The 19,798-nt window shown below is 34.4% G+C and overlaps 3 protein-coding genes across 3 annotated transcripts in view; 2 read left to right on the forward strand and 1 right to left on the reverse strand.

Annotated features, from left to right (window-relative positions):
- Window positions 1–4,627, reverse strand: part of timm50 (translocase of inner mitochondrial membrane 50 homolog (S. cerevisiae)) — a 31,508-nt gene extending 26,881 nt beyond the window's left edge. The window contains exons 1-3 of the mRNA XM_042739412.1: window positions 4,383–4,627; window positions 3,324–3,488; window positions 1,698–1,729 (exon numbers count right to left, since the gene is read on the reverse strand). Of these exons, the coding sequence (XP_042595346.1) occupies window positions 1,698–1,729; window positions 3,324–3,488; window positions 4,383–4,581 (396 nt within the window). The 5' untranslated portion in view covers window positions 4,582–4,627. The remainder of the gene's footprint in view (window positions 1–1,697; window positions 1,730–3,323; window positions 3,489–4,382) is intronic.
- sgsm2 (small G protein signaling modulator 2) overlaps window positions 1–19,798 on the forward strand; it is a 124,243-nt gene that overhangs the window by 70,004 nt on the left and 34,441 nt on the right. The gene's annotated exons all lie outside the window — the stretch shown is intronic.
- On the forward strand, window positions 6,257–6,845 carry tnfaip1 (tumor necrosis factor, alpha-induced protein 1 (endothelial)). Its single transcript, XM_042739413.1, is given in 3 exon segments — window positions 6,257–6,417; window positions 6,420–6,537; window positions 6,634–6,845. Coding segments are annotated over 3 exon segments (438 nt in total). The 5' UTR covers window positions 6,257–6,294; the 3' UTR covers window positions 6,831–6,845.

The raw sequence follows: 19,798 nt of genomic DNA on the forward strand, positions 1-19,798 counted from the left end.
CCTCTGTCTCTTTTGAGGATTATGGAAAGTGAAACTTAAATCTGTCACTGGGTGGTTGGATGTATTCATGCATGTTAAAAAATATTTATTAAAAGCTGCTTTCTTTTTAGATTCTTATTTACAGCATTATCATAATAGGCTGTATATTTACTTATTGGCAGAAAACCAGTAGTTCTCTGTGAAATCAGATATTGAGCACCCCATACAGCCAAAATGGCATGATCATAACACATCTGTGAATATTCGACTGTGAGATTGAAAGTCGAATCAGGCTTCTCCAATCGAAGCATTGAATCTTTGACTATTCAGGGTCACCCCTAAATATTTCACAACATTGCTGTTTTACTGTATTTTTGATCAAATAAATGAGCATAAAAGACCTTCCAACCCCAGACTTTTGAATGGTAGCGTATATAAATGTACAGCTGTTTCTATTATTCTGTTTTTTTCCTTGTTCTCCCTTTGATCTCCCTTCTTGTAATTTACAGGAAGGTTAAAATAAAACGTGTTAGACCGATCATTAAAGCCAGTCCCTGAGACAAAGAGAAATTTACAGTACGGGAACAGGATAAAGGTCTCATGCTCACAATAAGATCACAAGAGCTGAAAACAGTGAAACCCAACCAATATAATGGACGAGGTGTGTGATCAGACACCAACGGCCCTCTGAACTCACATCAGATCACACTGACCTGTGAAGTGTGCCCTTACAAGTGAGCTCTAACTTAAGCAGGTAACAAAACAGGACATCAAAGGTGGAGGTGTGCTCTTTAAAGTGACCACCTTCCTGAATTCACACCTCTGGCACATGCCTCCAGACTAGGTGTGTTTGGCATCTGCTTGTGAAGTGTGCCTCTTTAAAGGTGGGTGGCTTCCAGGAAGATTACAAGACCTTGCTAATTTGATCTTTTGTAAGACAAACAAGCTTAAATGCTCATTTACGCCTTTAACACCTTAAAAAGATACAAGTTTGGAATAGAAAGTCAGTAAATAATGACAGAACGTTCAATTTTGGGTGAAGATGCTGCGATAAATCAATTTAAAATAATTCACTATGACATTGAGAATTTGAAATGAAAAAATAAATAAATCGGTTCTTGTCACAACATCATGGTCAAGCTACAATTACAGTAGTGCAGGTCTGTCTCATAGGCAAGAGAGGTATAAAATGCAACACCAACAATCAAAGCACATTTCACTCTGGTCTCCTGTGAGACTGTCTTTGTAAAGAGAGTCGGCTGAAGTGGGCCACCTCGAGAGGTGCTAGAAGTCTGCTCGCTGAAGAAAGGAAGTGTGCCATACAGAGTGAAAGTCTTCACACCGATATCTGATTGAACTGTCTGCCAGGCAAAAGCGATTGTAGTATCAATAGAAAGAGACTGGTGGGGGAGTGCAGGTGAGAAAGTGTGCCATGGGCAATAGTGTGGCTTACAGCTTGTTAAAATTACCATATCAGAAAAAAATGGAGGGATAAGATGGACAGCTGGGAAGTGTTTTGGCTTTAACTATCACCATTAAGATACTTTTAAACTGCTAAGTAAATCTATTCAGCTAATGTGGTATTAACTTTTTTCTCTTTCTTGAGAAGGTGGTGAAATTCTTAGCTTATGTATAAAAGATGTATGGGTGCTTAAAGATTCCTTGGCAAAAATAACTATTAAGTCTTAAAAACTAACTTTGTGAAAGTTCATGCTTACCTTATTTCCTTGTTCATCCACAGAATTGCTACCTAGAGACCAGAAACATTCATAATTTGAGTCAAGATCTTAAACTGACTTTAAGCAACAAAAATAAATAAATAAATAAATATATAAATATCTCAGTGGCATGCTGTGGTGTTTTTAAAAAAGGAGGCAGATTTATTTTTTTTTTTTTTTTTTTTTTTTTTTTTTTTTTTTTTTTTTTTTTTTTTATACTTAATGTTGTCACATTTTCCTGGGTAAATAAATATTACATAAAAAAGAGAACAAATAAAATTCTATTTTGTATTTTTATATATATATATTTCATACAAATTATACATTTCATAGTGTTTTATGCATTTTTATAATTATTCCGAAATAATAACTAAAGGCAATATTAACAATAGCCAATTAACAAAATAACAATAGCCTATTTCTACAGCATTTATTAATCTTAGTTAATGCATTGTTAAATGCATCATTAAAATCAAATGTTGTGTTTGTTAACATTAGTTAATGCACTGTGAACTAACAAACTAACAATGAACAACTGCATTTGAATTAACTATTGTAAACACAGATTAATAAATACTGTAATAAATGTTTATTATTCATGTTAGTAAACTCATTAAATGACACCTTATTGTAAAATGTTACCAATATTTTTTATTTGTGAACTGATGTTCAGCTGTTCTTTTTAATAGTCAACTTATTTTTGGGTCATCATCATAAAAGCTCTGTAAACACTGCAACAGACAAATGCTCACTAAACACTGATGCAGTCATAATTTTCAGACCATTTCAAGTATTTTGACGTGGCACAAAGTAGTGGTATTTAAGTGGAGAGTTGTTTACTTTATATTTAGTAAATAACGCCATCATTTTCTTTATTCAGGCCAAGAGCTCGCACGGAAACAAGAGGCAGGATATATTGCATGAACCAATCGCATTCAATCATATCCAATTATAGCACGACGGAGGCATTGCTTCCCCTCACGTGACTTCCCCCATTCATCTCAATGAGCCTCCAGTCAAGTCAAGGCACACTTTAGGGTCTCTGTAGAAAGCCTATGGACTGAAGGGAGGCAAGCCTCCGCTGTAACTTCACCTGCGGGTGTCGCTGTTGGACAGCGTTACTTTATAAAAATGAGTGACTTTTAGACATTTAATATCATATTTAGTCATATTTGCACAGTTTTATTTTTGTAATATCGATTATTTACACTGCCTCCCTTGCCTCCTCGGAGGAAACGCCCCTGATATATATAATTATATAAAATAATTATTTGAACTTGCATACAAAAACACGTTAAATGATTAGTAAGCAGTAAAAACACATAAATAAAATAAATATTAAATATGCAGGTTAAATAAATATTTACCATTAACGCAGCTTAATCCTCCAATACAAAAATGAAATATTTAATAAAATGAAAATAAATCACCAGAGTAGCACATATAGGTTTTTTTTTATATATATACAAAATACAGTAACCAGTGACATCCAAAAATTCTGTTATGAACATGCCAGTCAAAAAAGTTTAAAATAATCCAACAGTGTTCGAAGAATATCTTCAAACTTATAATATTCCAATCCACTGGTGCCCACCCTTAGAGTAAGAAAGCATCAGGTAAACTCACCGAATATGTACACGATGCCGACTGTGCTTCCAAGTCCCATAATTCCTGCTAACCGAAGGACCATCTTCTTAGCATATGCCGTGTTCTCTTTCTGTTTCTTGTCCTCACCCTGTTCATTCTTCTTGTGATCAGAGTCATCACCGTCAGGAGGAGGCTGGTCCTGTGAATGATGTGTCAAAAAAACCCTGCTTTACATTTGCCTGGGATCCTGAGCATTAACTGACTAAACTTTACGCCAGTTTCTCAACAAGAATCCCAAATCATACGTTACACAGCAGCCCGTTTGAATACTAATTTCTAATATGCACCAATTCCATTATTTTGAATGATCTGGGGAGCTGTCACTCAGTGAGACCCATTGTCCTTTAACAGACATTCAGCCTTCAGCCCTTATCTGCATTCAACAGTCAAAAGAGGGCTCCAGACTTTGCATGATACAGCTCCAATGTGAAAGTCATAAAAAATGTATTTTTTAAAAAGTTAAATTTTGGCTTTTTTTTTTTTTGATTAAGCTACAATGTTTTTGTCACTATAAAGCATGCATCATATTATAAACATGAATTTCGAAGGCCTCCTAATTATCATCAGGCAACCATAAAACCCTGATGCGATGTATCAAATATAATGCAAAACATAAAACACATGTATACTTTTTAGATTTTAGAGTAAATAAACTGTTCCATTTAAAAGTAATAGATTTTTGTGACTATTATTTCATATGGCAGGTTTAAAGCTCTGTCCTTTGCGATCATTTATGCTACATATTTAAGAATAAATGTTATAACATGCACTGATTTCTACTGATGATGTGAAAATCAATATCACTGCTCTGTCAAACATAACTCAGACTGCATGTCTGCCTTCATTCAAACCACCACCTGTCAACCTTCACTAACCAGACCTAAACATTTGACAAATTGGGATCATTTATTCATCAATACACTCAACGCCTAAGTACTAACATGTAAGAATGTACATATTTATCCCATAACGCAATAATTGGCTGTCTAATACTATTTATGTAAGGATTTTAGTGTTTTTACATAGCTCGATGGGATTTTTTCTGCTGCTGCTGAAGCCTCTCCTGCAGTATTGCCTGGGCCAGTCCTCCTGTGGCACTGCTACTAGATGTGTCAGCGGAGAGAGCCCGGACAACATCCAGCGCCGCAGGGGCTGTGGAGCCTCTGGCCCCCTGCCTCAGTCTGAGGAGGCCCCGGCTCGCCCGGACACACATGGGATACACAGACACCGCCGACATCTTGAATATGATGCAGCTAGAGCACTGAGCAAGAGTGGAAAGGACAAACGAGTTTGATTGGTTGCGAACGTTGTGATTGGCAGGCAGAGAGAGCCAATCGGATCTATGAACTGGAACGCGGAGGCTGGTCTTGGAATGTCGTCCCGTTCACCGTCAAAAGCTGTTAAAAGTTCCCATTATTTTTTACTACAAATATCTTAATTAATTGCAATGCTTGATTTAATAATAATAACAGATAATGTATAATGGCTAACAGATATAATAATGATACAAAGATGGCATCCTATGGAGATATACATATTATATATATCGACAAATCTAGAACGTTAACAGTGATATGGGTAAACGTTTCAAAATAAAAGTACTTCATACTTGAGAGATTTAATAACTATTTTGAAATGCCAAGCCTGTGTTGTAGGAATACATGAATTATGAGTGAATAAAAGCATTCTTGAATATTTATTTATATATATATTGCATAAAATATAATATTGAACAAAACATGAAGAAAGTATGTACAACGTTTTAAACAATCAAATAAAAATAAGCAAAAATAGAAAGTACAAATATCAAATAACAGTTATTACATGTGGAAAAGCCTGTTATAGATCCTTAATAAACATGATTTCAGGACACGAAATGGATAAAAAGGTAAGCTAGTTAACTGAGAAACTCGGTTTAACTACTTGTTGTTTGTTAATATTATTTATGGAAGATATTTTACAAAGTAAAGCGTTTTAAAGGGTTTGGCTAGGTTGACGATCCCTGCACTAGCCAAGGGGTGGCAGTAGATCCTAATCACGATTTAACCCGCTGCTCATGTTCTTTCAAAGAAGAAGAACAATCAACACCGTTCTGTTATCACTGAAGGTAGAAGTGAAAAGTGTTTTTATTTTTTTAACTTTTGTATATCTTTAGACAGAGCTATTTGTTTTCTTCTTATCAAATATGGTTGAAGTAAAACTGTCGAACTGATCAAGTCTCCGTGTTCAGTTAAAGGCCCACGAGTTACTGAAGAGCAGTGGGTGAGTTTTCTAGCTTGGAAAAGTTTCTTCACAGCGACAAACTTACTTTAACATCACTATTTCGAAATAAACTACCTAAACTAGTTCTAGCTAAGCATTAAACTTACCCACAGTCCAGAAATGCTTTGTCACTGTGCTTGTTGCGTCCATATATTGACCACACACACGTTTGCGTTGCCTGTTTGTAAACACAAGAATAGACGTTTCTAGTTTAGTAGCAATGCAACAAAAGAAAAAGTTAACGTATTAATAGTCAAGATATACACAATATAAATTCAATATTTGTCACTTTAGATTGACTGACACTTTCAGTCTTTATAGTACAAGGTCATATTTGCTGTTATCATTGGTAGCCATTGTATAGTTTTACCATATTGGAAATCTTTCACACTTAATATGTAAATGTGTTTGTTAATTGTCTACACACACACACACACACACACACACACACACACACACACACATATATATATATATATATATATATATATATATATATATATATATATATATATATAAAGATATATAAAGATTTAGAAATAATATTAATTAATGCTGTATGCATGTTGTTTTATGTGATGTGTAGTGTTTTATAAATTATAATGTTGATGAATTTTAAGAAGAATTGTTTTATGTGTTGGTTTTCAGACCCATCGTGTGCAGGGTGGTTATCTACCTACAGCGGGACATGTCAGGAGAGAGCTGCTTGCACCAGCCTCAACCGCACACGGGGCGCAAACCAGGGTCTTTTTGTTAGTCTTTTCAGTGGACTGACACATGAATTTAACGTGGTGTCGTAGGGAGGTGTCATAGGTGAAGATTACGTGCGGCGGAAATCCTTACTATTCCACACTGCAAGTGCTCACCCGACAGGACACCCTCCTGAGATCCATGTTCAGCGGCAAGATGGAGGTGCTCACTGATAAGGAAGGTGAGTTATTTAGACAGTGCCGAGATATGATGTAACCACTTTAGCCTTGGTTTGCAGTGCTGATGTTGTTATGTGAATTCTGCTTTTTTTTTAAAGGTTGGATTCTAATAGATCGTTGTGGGAAACACTTTGGTTCGATTCTCGGTTATCTCCGTGATGGATTTGTGACCTTGCCCAAGAGCAGACAGGGTATCATGGAGCTCCTAGCAGAAGCCAAGTATTACCAGATCCAGGGATTGATAGACTTGTGCCAGAGAGCCCTGCAGGTAGGCATTATTCTTGTTTTTGTGTGATTTTTTTTTTTTTTTTTTTTTTTTTTAATGAAAATATTCAGGTTATGTTTCATTCCAAAATGAAAAGAAAGAAATTAGGTATTTAAAATTGTGCCATTTTAAAGCAAGCATGTATCTCCTACACATGTTTATTGTTGTAATGCAAATAAGATTATATCACAATCTTGTTACTGTAATGTGGAGAAAAAAAGATATATTATTTATGTTTTTAAATACTTTAAATCTGGGTAGAATTTGTTTTACTGCTTCTAATATATGATCATTTTAATTAAGACTAATTATTGTGTACTGTATAGCAGTAAAATATAACGTGTAGGCCTATTGTAGCAATGATAATCCTGTTTGAAAATAATGGGAATATTAAAGGTTAGAGTGCATTACGGTAATGGAAACTGGGGCAAAGTCTTGTAATATCATATAATAATGTACTATAATTTGGGTAGGTAAAAAGTTTTTCGGTAATGGAAACTGGGGCAAAGTCTTGTAATATCATATAATAATGTACTATAATTTGGGTAGGTAAAAAGTAGACTGCAAACCTTTGAAATTTAGTGTATGTAAAAGAATAATGCACACTATTTAAATGGTCCTAAATGCACACTTCATTTTTTATGTCTAAAAATATAATGATGACAACAACAGTTGTTACTGTATTATTACTGTTGTTGTCATCATTATATTTTTAGACATAAAAATGAAGTGTGCATTTAGGACCATTTAAATAGTGTGCATTATTCTTGGGGTGAAATATGACCCAGATATTTTTATGACAATTTATATTGTGTTCATTATAATTGGGGTGAAGTGTGTCATACATGGGGTTGTATATGTGTGGGTTTTTAAATATTCCGTCTTTTGGGGTTTGTTTTATGTTCACATAAAAACAAGAAAATCTGAATATCTTTTGGAATTATTATTTTTCCACTTATAGCCTGTTGTAAAACTGCTTTACAACCGAGGTAACAACAAGTATTCCTATACAAGGTAAATACGAATGGTATAACATTCAACATGATTGACCTTTTTGAGAAATTCGGTTGGCTTCTAGTGTCAGTCCTTATTTTCTTTTTGATTGGTATTTTATTTTGATAATATGAATTTGGTTTTAGTGTCTACTCAAGAATATCGAGTTGTTCGAGAAGCTGTCTCTGAGTTACAGCAGTCGTGTGCTCTTCATTAAAGATGTCATTGGAGATGAGATCTGCTGCTGGTCCTTTTACGGACAGAGCCGTAAGCTAGCAGAAGTCTGCTGCACGTCCATTGTTTATGCTACTGAGAAGAAGCAGACAAAGGTAAGTCGTCTTTAAAAAGGTATTTCGAGAGACATTTTCATAGCCTTTTTAAATGTGACAAAAAAGAGCTCCCGTAATGTGCTCAGGTTGAGTTTCCAGAAGCACGGATCTACGAGGAGACGCTAAATGCCCTGCTGTATGAGACTCTCCCAGTCCCAGATAACTCCCTGTTGGAGGCCACCCGCAGACGGTACACTTGTTGCTCACACAGTGAAGAGGAGGAGGCCGTGGAGCTGAGGGAGCGCGTGCGGCGCATCCACGTTAAAAGATACAGCACTTATGATGACAGACCACTTGGACATTAGCCTAACTGTGAATTGAGGCTTCCAAGACATTTAATATATATCCTTCTAACTAAGTGCCTCTGTTTCCACATTGTCTGTGGAGAACACTAAACTACCAGCGCCGTTTAACCACTTTGTAGTTCGCTTCCTGAACAGATTGCTGCTTTGTCATTTTTTTTTTTTTGTAGGTGGCTTGACAGTCAATGTTTTGGATGAAATGCGGTTTGAACATTAATGTGAACATAACACAAAAAGTTGATAATTTGTTAGTGTATTTTCTTTTGTTTTTTTAATTATTTTTATTTTTTTTTTTCATTGTTTTTATTTTTAGAAAACACTATTTTTAAATAGTAGTTACTAACCTAATTATAGAATGTTTTGATAACATCTACGCCAAGATGAATTTGCCAAATATTTCACTGTGTCTGCTAACCATACAGGATCATATAGTCTGTTACAATCCTGCCTTGTGCCTAGATTAATCATCTGATACTGTGATCTGAAAAAAAGAAAAAGAAATCATGTTATGGACTTGGGGTTTTATATTTGTGAAAATCAGGTTGTAGTGTTTGATGTTTATCCAGTAAGATGAAATGTTTTAATGCAGTGCTTAATGAATGAATGAATGTGACCTAAAATGTTCCTGCTCCAGTTATTTGACACTCACAAAATATTTTCTTTAACTATCGTTTTAAGAATAATTAAAATTGGTCCGTAAGCTCCAAAGCAACATTGGACTCCTTTGACTGTCAATGTATGGACAAAAAAAGAGAGATTTTTCTTCTTTTGTGTTTTTTTTAGTTATATATCTAGTAATTTTAACAGTATGTATTTAAGTAGTAGTCTACCCAAAAATTTAAATTGGCTGAATATTTTCTCACCCTCAGGCCATCCAAAATGTAGATGACTTGGCGAAAAAAATGGTGAAATTTAAAATGGCGAAATTTAGCATTACATCACTTGTTCACCGATGGATCCTCTGCAGTGAATGGGTGCCGTCAGAATGAGAGTCCAAACATCTGATTAAAACATCACAATAATCCACACGCCTCCATTACATCTGTGTTTTGTGAAGTGAAAGGCTGCTTGTTTGTGTGTTTAAATATTTCTGTTTTATGTTTGTAAGTCCATAAAGACATTTTTAACGGCCAACCATTGCTTCCAGCTAAACTATGAGTCCTCTATCATAATATTTCTTCCTCCAGTGAAAAAAGTAACCTCAACTGAATCAGGAGAGATATATGCACAGATTTAAAAGCAAAACAGTTCTAACATGTCGGTGGATTTTTGATGTAAAATCATTATAGATGCTGTTTAAAGCTAAACCACCTTAATGATGGAATTGTATCCTACAAACACAGCTTTTCATTTCACAAGACGTTAACTGATGGACTGGAGACATGTGGATTTCTTGTGTTTTTTATCATCTGTTTGGATTCATTCTGACGGCACCCATTCACTGCAGAGGATCCATTGGTGAGCAAGTGATGTGATGCTAAATTACTCCAAATATCTTGCTATGAAGAAACAAACTAATCTACATTTACATACATTTTCAGCAAATTTTCATTTTGGGGTTAGCTAATTCCTTTAAAGGCAAATTATAAATTGTAACACAAACCCCTTAAACAGCTGTGAAATATTTAGTAGTTTAAATAGTTAAAATGTGTGCTAGTTATTTTTTCCAGTTGGATGCACCTGTGCCATTTATAGGTAATATCCAGCTGTTCCTTCCATAATAGGATATGAGACTATCATGCATCATCATTTCATCCAGTAGATCATATGAACATCATGTCTTGTTAAACGCCCGATGACAATGCCTGATTAGTTGAACCACCACAGTCGCCTCTATCTGAGCTGTCAAATGTGGAGGGGAGCTAAAAATAAATCGCCGTCACTGCCTGAACGGTGTACGGCGCGTGAAGAGATTTATCCCATTGATCTACAATGCCGAGGGGGCGGGGCCAGCGGTGATTGCGTCATAAAGGAGCAGAAGATGGCTTCACGATGCGCTTCGGCAGTGCTTAGATGCGTCAGCGCTCAGCTGTCAGTACACACATTTATATGAAAAGGAAGGAAGGGTAAAGAAATACTGGGAGGAAGGCAGGCGAGCCGTTCAGATTTATGTCTCCAGCCAGTTTATGCTGCACTTGGGTCGTTTAACAGTCAGGGACAATGGGTTCGACTACAGATGAAGAATTTAAAGAGAAATTACTGTGGAACGTCAAAAGAGAAGTGAGTGCAATTAATTTATTTCTTGTTTTAGTTTTGATTGAATGCTTATACATGCTTTGCATCTGATTTAGTGCATGCAAATATAAGTTTCGGATGCGCTGATGGTTACAGTGATTAATTAATGTATAACGAGTTGCATTTACAAGTTACAGGTTCACATTTAAACCCTTTCACCTGTAGCGCTGGAGGGGTCTGCTGTTTCCTTCCTCATTCGCCTGTAACTTAATGTTGCTATGGGAGACAGTGATATGTTGAGTTGTTTGTGGGTTATTAATTGGTTTTTGCTTTTGTAAATGGCTAAATAGCTTTTTAAAATGGGTAAGTTTTTTCTGTAGAGTGTGCTCCTAGCCTGTTGCAATGTAAATAAAAACGTGTTGCCATCGAATTTCCATTGACAGATACTTGAGGGGCTGAGCGCTCAGAGCACGCGAGGTTTATTTATAACGCGACTGTAAGAGAAAGCACGCGACTTTATTATTTGACTAGATTAGAAAAGATCGGCTGCACTGATGGCTCTGCGTTTTATAACCCTGAATTGTTTTGATCTGGGCTTGTTTTCTTTTTATCACATGCAGAGAAAACTTTATCATGTGGAAATACAACAGTAACATAATTTTTGAGCTTTTACACGTTCATTTCAGTGACAAAATAAGTTATATCATGCAGTCAAATTCATATAACATTATATAGGACCAGTATGGACATAGTTGGTTCACATTACAGTTTAGACTGGGTTCAAACTCATTATTAAAAGGAGTTTAATTTGACTAGTAAGTTAAATTAAGTCAATTAAGGGATAATGTATTTAAAGTGCAACTGTAATGACTGGTGTGTTGCACTTACTACATTGTTACTGCCAAAATAAATAAAAACATTGCATATTTTATTTGAAATTAATATAGACTATTACAAATTAGCCTAAAGCTTCTACTAAGAATAATAGTCCACTACAGTGTAGAAAACAATTCAAGAACATCTTAACTTCTGGACAGTGGTGAAATATCTAGTTTAGATAAAATGCAAATATATTGGCCCACTTAGTGTTGTGATCGACCAATCAGATTCAAGTATTTAAGAGAGGCTTGTAAAAAATATTGGAAAACACATTCATGTATAATTTTAAAGGAGTAAAAACATAAATTAAAAATTTTGTACTATTTTATGCCCATTCAAAATAAGTAGGCTGGGATAATATGAATGAACTTTTCTTGAGCGTATTTTGTAATAATTATTTGATAAGACTTCATATTCACAGAGTTTCAAATGTTTTCACTCCAGTAACTGTACAGTGGGAGAAGCTGTTACATTCTTTTATATCAGTGTAATTAATTCTTATCTTTTCCCCCACAGTGCAGGGAATGCTAGTTTTAAATCCGGCCCTCATGAATAATAGAAATCTTGAATGAATTGCTGCAAAGAATAGATGTCCTAAATTGGTACCAGCATGTCTCATGTGTCAGAACAGACTGTGTCCACGTAGCTGATTCAGCCTCTTGAACTTAATGCACACTCCTGGCAGACATCATTTTTCATGATAGTTAAGAGCATGTCTAATAGAGCCCAAAAATCATGGATATGAAGAGCTGCAATAATTCTTAGGGTATCTGGCCTCAGGTGGCTCAGTGGCCTGGGTTAATAAAGAAATCATTTTTTAACATCATCTCGTTCATCAAGTTTTTGTGCGTCATATTCATTCAAATCCCCTATTTTTACTTCTAATTTTAGTTATGTAATGAGTAGATTTGTCCTGGGATATTTAGTTGACTTTTTTGTCATAGAGTAACATTGATTTCCACTGATTAATAGTGTTTCTCCTGCAGGTCATTCCACATTTATGTCTTTGGGAAATATTTATGACAAATGACATGTCAAATGAAATATATCAAATGAAAGATGTATATCTAAATATATATCTCTAGACCTCAGCTGTCTTCAACAAACATTCTTTTGGTTTTCACCTGTTTTAAGGAGCATATGTAGATTGAGGAAACACAGTATCAGAATGAAACAGACCTGAAAATAACGTAATACAATAAGTAACAATACAGGATTAGATTTTTATTACCCCATTGACTTTCTTTGTGTAACATCCCATGTCTCTGTCACTTTAAGCTGCTGTCAGCTGCCTTCTGGTTGCCTAGGAACTGAAAGCATCAGCAGCTACCTAAGAAGTTAAATTGCATCAGTGGACGATTAATACAGCTGCATGAAGCAGGGATCGTCACAAATGGCTCCCACAAGAGCAAAACAACTTAGTTTCATTTTCCTGTTCTCTGCTTTTTCCTCATCAATATCTATTGGCTGCATTGAGCAACATTACACTATTTTGCAAATATCTATTTAATATTTACAAATTATTTTTTTTTTTATTTTTTCATCAATATATATTCTTTTCTTTTTTTATTGTTGTTTTTTTTTGGAGATTTGGTTTTGACCTGCATGCTGCTTCATAGACTTTTCTTTTTATAGCTGTGCATGCGATTGAATGTGTCTGCAACCCTTTGTAGGTGTTCACTATATCCTTTTAAATTGGGTGGAGGAAGTGGATGAGATATTTGTTTTTATTTATGTTAGTTGGTTGGTTAATTGAGCATATAGCATGTTTTTGTGTGTGTGTGGACAAGCTCTGATTGCCCCTTATTTCAACTGTAAAAATCCTTGAGTGATGACTTCATTAACGCCATTGTTACTGCTGTCAGCTTGGCTGGAAATGGGTTTTAGTGTTGTTTTGTTTTTTTGAATTGTTATGTGTGTCATTTGTGTTTCTATGTGGTGCATTTATTCTCGTGTCTTTCGAGATATGTTATGTAATGCAACAGGCTGCTGTAGTGAACTGGAATTAAAATCTTCTTTAATTTTTTCTTTTTCGTTTCATCCCAAGGACGACAGCACTGGCCAAACAATTAATATCAGCTTTTAAAAAAAAAAAATGTGTGCCCAAAAGTGAAATTTTGATGAATATTTACTCCCCCTCAGGTCATTAAGATGTAGATGAGTTTTGTTTCTTCCTCAGATTCAGAGAATTTAGCATTACATCACTTGCTCACTAATGGATCCTCTGCAGTGAATGGGTGCCGTCAGAATGAGAGTCCAAACAGCTGATAAGAACATCATAATAATCCACAAGTAATCCACATGACTCCAGTCAAAACCATCAATTAATGTTTTGTGAAAATCTGCATGTTTGTAAGAAACAAATAAATCATTATACATTTTAACTTTTAACTTTAAAACATCTGGCCATGATATGAGTAACAAATAAATCATTATACATTTTAACTTTTAACTTTAAAACATCTGGCCATGATATGAGTCTATAATCTATAATAACGCTTCCATGTCACTTTTCATAAACCAGTGAACTTGATCAGTGCGTATTCTCACATATTCAGCAGATTACTTTTTTTTTTTCCTTCTCATTGGTACAATTAATATTATCTGATCTGAATTTTATTTTTTGCTCCTTATAGTTTGTAAAATTATGCATTGTTTTTTTTTTCATTTTTCTAAAAGGATTAAAACTTGCTGCTTGTATTTTGTTTAATTACCCTTCTGCTGTTCTTCAAATTACAATTTGGACTTCTTCCGGCACCCATTCCAGGCAACTTATCCAATTGATGAGCTAATTTAAATGCATTCAAATCTTTAATGATAAAAAACATACTTATCTACATCCTGAATGTCCTGAGGGTGAGTACAAATGAACCATTTCCTTTGAATTGTCCTACTTTTACTGTCTGTTGGCCTTGTGGCAAACCTCATACCATAGGGTGCACACAAGTCATGCCCATAATCAGCAGATGCCCATAATTTGCTCCTTTACACAAACAGTATAAAAGCCTGCAGCAGATTAATTATTGGGATTTGCTGTGAGTAGTCAATTGGAAGAGAAATTCATTAACAAATTGTCCTTGCCTCCCGGGGAAACTTAAAGTGAATGATGCTAATTAGAACTATTGTGGTGGAGTCATAAAATTGTAGCTTTTTGTGCAGTCGATTTCACAAATTTTTTTTGCCATTATTTTTTTTCAGTCTTAAAGCTTTAAAAATGTCTTAAACATCTAATGAAGCAGAATATGGAGGAGGCGGTGATAACATTTTTATAAAGACAGCAGCCCAATATTTACTGCTAGTAAAGTATGAGATTTATATATTTTTGTATATTTAATCTATTAATTTATATATTATGGTATTATGTATAATATTTTATTTTGAATTTATATTAATTATTTTTTTAAATTTTAAAAATTGAATTTATTATTGTATTGTTTTTCATTATGAATGTTGGTGGATATTGAATTTTGTATAGATAACCTCTCCAAAATCATGTTATGTGAAAATCATATAACAAATTATAAATACTGTAACCTAATAATAGCTGGAAAATATGTTATGTAAAAATATATAGATATAAATATATTATATAGATTTATTTATTATTTATATGTAAAAATTTATTAGTAATAAATAATTTTTAATATTAATTAATGTGAATTTTTGTAATTTTTGTTATAATCACTAAGAAATATAAAGTATATATAAATATAAAATATATAGATATAAATAGAAATAGAAAAAATATATTATTTCTACATTAATATAGTGTAAAGTATTTATAAATGTTATTTATATTTATTTTTGTGAATTTAAATGATGAATTTACTAATAATTAATGTAGATAAATATATCTTTTTGCAAAGAAACCCTAATAATAACTTACAAATATGTTATATTAAAATATATAGAAATAAATAAAATAAAAATTATATTTTTTTTTTTTATTTCTGTACTGATAATTTTTGTATATATTATTAATTTGCATTATATAAAGTAACTAATAATATGTGCATATGTAACCTAATAATCACTAGCACATAGTCTAAAATAGGATCTGCAGAGATATAAATAGAAATACAAAATATATTATTTCTGATCCATAAAAATAGATGCACAATTTCCCAGTCATTGTTGCAAGACTTTAGAGGCGAAGGCTGGGGCTTGGTGGCATGATGATTGTTCCGGAGCTTTTGATCACTGCCAGTAATAAGGTTGATTTGTCCGGTGCGGATGACTGGGAGTGTGTGTGTGTTGACTGGGATCTTTTGTGTGTTTGAACAGTAAGATATTTACTGAAGTGAAAATTTAAGAGGGATAAGGGTAATTTAACCCAGGCTCAGCCTGTTTTGGTGTGTGACCACAGATATTGCTTAGTCAAGTTTCATCAATGTACAAGCATAAATGCTGTTGTGATATGAAGGGAAAAAGTAATGTACTGCATTATTACATAGCTTTGTTAATATTTAAAACTTTATTTTGCCTTTGTACAGTAGGGAGTAGTGATTTGTCCACAGAAAGCACTTGATCTATCTAGGTGTTTATGCAAATATGAATTCCGTTTATCATTTGTGTTGAATTTGTATTTCACACATAGCAGATATTCTTGCGCTGCCGCTGCTTGAGCTTGTTGATATTTACAGTTTGTGTCTCTTGTCATCCAATATGGCGTGCCAGCTTAGCGTTGAGGCTCAGTTGTTGTGAATTTCAAAACCCCAGCAGAGCTGTAAGATCTAAGCAGCAATGTACAAGACATCAGGACCCGTCACTACAAATCAAAAATCACCCTGCCCATGTTTGCCTGAGTGGCCTGAACTCTTTTTGTAAGTATGCAGGGCTGCCATTTTTATACGGAGTGCTTGATTTATCCAAACACGTGTTATAGAAGACTAAACTGTGTATAAATGGTTAGGGTTCATGTGTTTAAAGGTTGTGGTTTAAGTGATCAGCTAGTCTGTGACTCATCTGTGTCCTTCTGTTAGCCGGTTAGCGCTGTTTAATTTTGGAACATCCATTAATAAATTTGAATTATTACTTTTCTTACTCAGGCACTTTTTTATGGAGACTGTAATGAGGACATCTTCATTCGACACTCCTTTTCATTAGCTCTAAATGACAAGGAGATGGAATATGAGATTTGCTGTGTAAATGCTATTGCAATAGCTATTGAACTCCATGACTACAGCAGATCTAGCCTTCTAGCAATAGCTATTGATTTACATGGTTATTTATAATGTAGGAATAGAGACACTAAGCTCGACTGTGCAGAAGTGTGCACATTGAAGGAAAGTGTTTGCACAGAGCTTGTGTGAATCAAAATAATTAAATTATACACACACACTTTGTATTTATTAAGTTTAATATTTTGCATATTAAATATACTTAAGTATATTCATTTTTAGGTGTGTTTTTTTTTTAGAATTGTTATTATATTTATAATTATCATATATATATATATATATATATATATATATATATATATATATATATTAACTTACTGATATTGAACATGTGTGTTTATACCAGTCAAAACTTTTGAACAGTAAGATTTTTAATGACTTTTAAAGCCTGCATTTAAAATACAAATACAAAATACAAAATAAATCAAAATACAGCAAAAACAGTAAAATTTTGAAATATTTTTACAATTTAAAATAGCTGTTTCTATTTGAATATCTGTTCAAATGTAATTTATTGCTGTGAATAAATTACATTCACAGCAATAAATTGACTTGATTGATGTTTTTAAATTTTTTTACAATTTAAATGTTTCAAAATTACATTCACAGCAATAAATTGACTTGATCAAAGCTGAATTTTCAACATAATAATGATAATAAAAGTTTTTTTATTATTATTAAATTAATATTGGAATGATTTCTGAAGGACCACGTGACACTGAAGACTGGAGTAATGATGCTAAGAATTCAGCTATGAAATCACAGGAATAAATTACATTTTAAAATACATTTAAATAGAATGTAAGTTATTTTAAATAGTAAAAATATTTCAAATTTTTACTGTTTTTGCTGTTTTTTCTTGGTGAGCAGAAGAGACTTTTTTTAAAAAACATAAAAAAATATCACTGTTCAAAAATGTTTAACTGGTAGTGTTTATATGTATATATTCAAATAAATTAAACACTAACTATATTATTATTGTTGTTGTATGTATATTATAATATTGTTATAAGTCTTCTGTGTTTTGTCTCTTGATCTTCATAGTCTTGGAAAGAGAATTTCCATCTATTTTGATGAATTAAAAAGGAGTTTAGGACTGTTATATGTCTTAATGTGTAGTTTTTCACATATCCATATTTTTGTTTCTTTTAGTCAGAGTGGCAAAGGAACAGACTGAAAGAAACTGTAATTTTAGTGCTTGCTTCAAAGTCACTCTTCCCCTCATGCCAGTTATCACACTCTCTCACGCATCGCAGGTGTTTTGCATAATGATTTGGAGTGTTTTTGGGTGTCTGAGGGAAAGAACGCCTGAGTCGTGAGCGTAAGCGGGGTGATGGTTTCAGTATAAATGCAGTTCAGCGCTGGTGTATGTGTATGTGTGTGTGGGTGGCTTGGGAGCGCTGCCAGTCTGTCGTCACCACCGAAAAACAGTGCAGTTCCCCTGTTTTCCAGTCAGTCGCCGGGCACGGATTCCCCACGCAGTCATCCACCCCCTCACTTTCATCCTGGAGCACGCACTCACCCACGTCACAGCAGTATATGACAATGCACTTCCCAGATAAATTAAGTTTCAGGGGAATAAATCAAAAGGAATTGTGCCTGTGCATTGTGGGTTGGTTGAACGTGGTGTGTGTTAAGGGGGCGGAAGAGTGCATTTGAGCACCAACAAAAAGGCTTGGTTCCTGCCTAGAAGGAGAAACTTTCCGTTAGCGTTCCTGTTCATTTCAATGGCAGTTGCTTGGCTGGAGTGTGCCATGTTATTGCTAACCAACCAAACCTTGCTCCGTTCTGACAATAATTTATTTGTGCATATTTCTCACATTCGTTTAGTAAGAAAAAAGGGCACATGAAAACACATACACTACTGTTCAAAAGTTTCCAAAATAATAGATATAGTCCGTCATAAAGATGACTTTTGAAAAACTAAATCATTTTTATGTGCAAAAAGAATAGAAGAGTTTTAAATCGATGACATTTTATACTGATATTTGTTTGCTAAATTGGCAATTTTTCTGGCTTCTCTTCAGAAATGAGATGAGTCAAAGACCTAAAACCGGGTTTTCCAGAAAGCATCTGTCAGAGGCTTTGATCCCACTGGCATCCTTTTCTGTGTGTTTGATTTTGGTGTTGCTGTCGGATCATGTGCGTGTACCCTGCTGCCTTTCCATAATGCAGAGCACACACTGTACGGACATGCCCTCATGATGCCATTAGGCACAACAGAGCTGCATAATAGCCCCTGTCCTGATGCTGCCACTGCTAATGCCTGTTTGAGAATTACATGGATGAGTGCTCTCACAGATCTCTGTGTATTCAGTGTAAAATGAAAAAAAAAAACAAATCACACTTCAAAGATCTTATTCTTAATCAGGATAAAGCTTGCTTGTTCAGTGTACAAATCATCCAATGATTTCTAAGGGGGGGGGGGGGGTGGGGGTTAGTTTTTTTTATAAAATATAAATTTATATTTTTATATTTGTTAAGGCATTTGGTATCATGCATCATGTTAATTTTGTTAATAGATTTTACTTATATAGTGTTAAAATGTGACATGAGGTAAAATGTCAATATTAGGTGTCATGTAGCCTGACTTCGTCATACTCATATTCTAGGCAGAATGTGAGTCTGATACTGCTCCACTGCACTTGAATTATGGGGCGTGTCTTAACCGAACCAGTAAAAAAAAAAACCTCTGCACTCAATTGGATAGACCTACAACCAATCAGAACAACGCAGTAAGTTGTCAACAGAGTTCAACTGCACGCACGCACGCTGGAACTGGAAGAAGTAGGAAAGTAATGAGTGTAAATGATCTTTGCGGCTGTTGTAAAAAGAATTTAAGAATTCGCGGAGTACTTACAAGCACGAATACCATTTTTGAGAGTAACACAAAAGGTGCATGTATATACGAACAAGTTCCTCTGTTTAGGATTAGATCTCGACAATAATGAAAATAAATCTTTATCGCATTTGTCGGCCCTGTCTCAACTTTATTACACGGTTGCAACGCGACTTGACTAACTTTAAAAAATGGAAAGACGACGAAAGGAGACAAGGCTGAAGAAGCGTGTTCATCTGAGGCTTCAGAGAAAAGAGATCGTGAGCCTACCTTCCAAGACGCCCTATCTTACGTAACCGCA

The sequence above is a fragment of the Cyprinus carpio genome, chromosome B15 (genome assembly GCF_018340385.1).
Source record: "Cyprinus carpio isolate SPL01 chromosome B15, ASM1834038v1, whole genome shotgun sequence".
NCBI classification, from domain to species: Eukaryota; Metazoa; Chordata; class Actinopteri; order Cypriniformes; family Cyprinidae; genus Cyprinus; species Cyprinus carpio.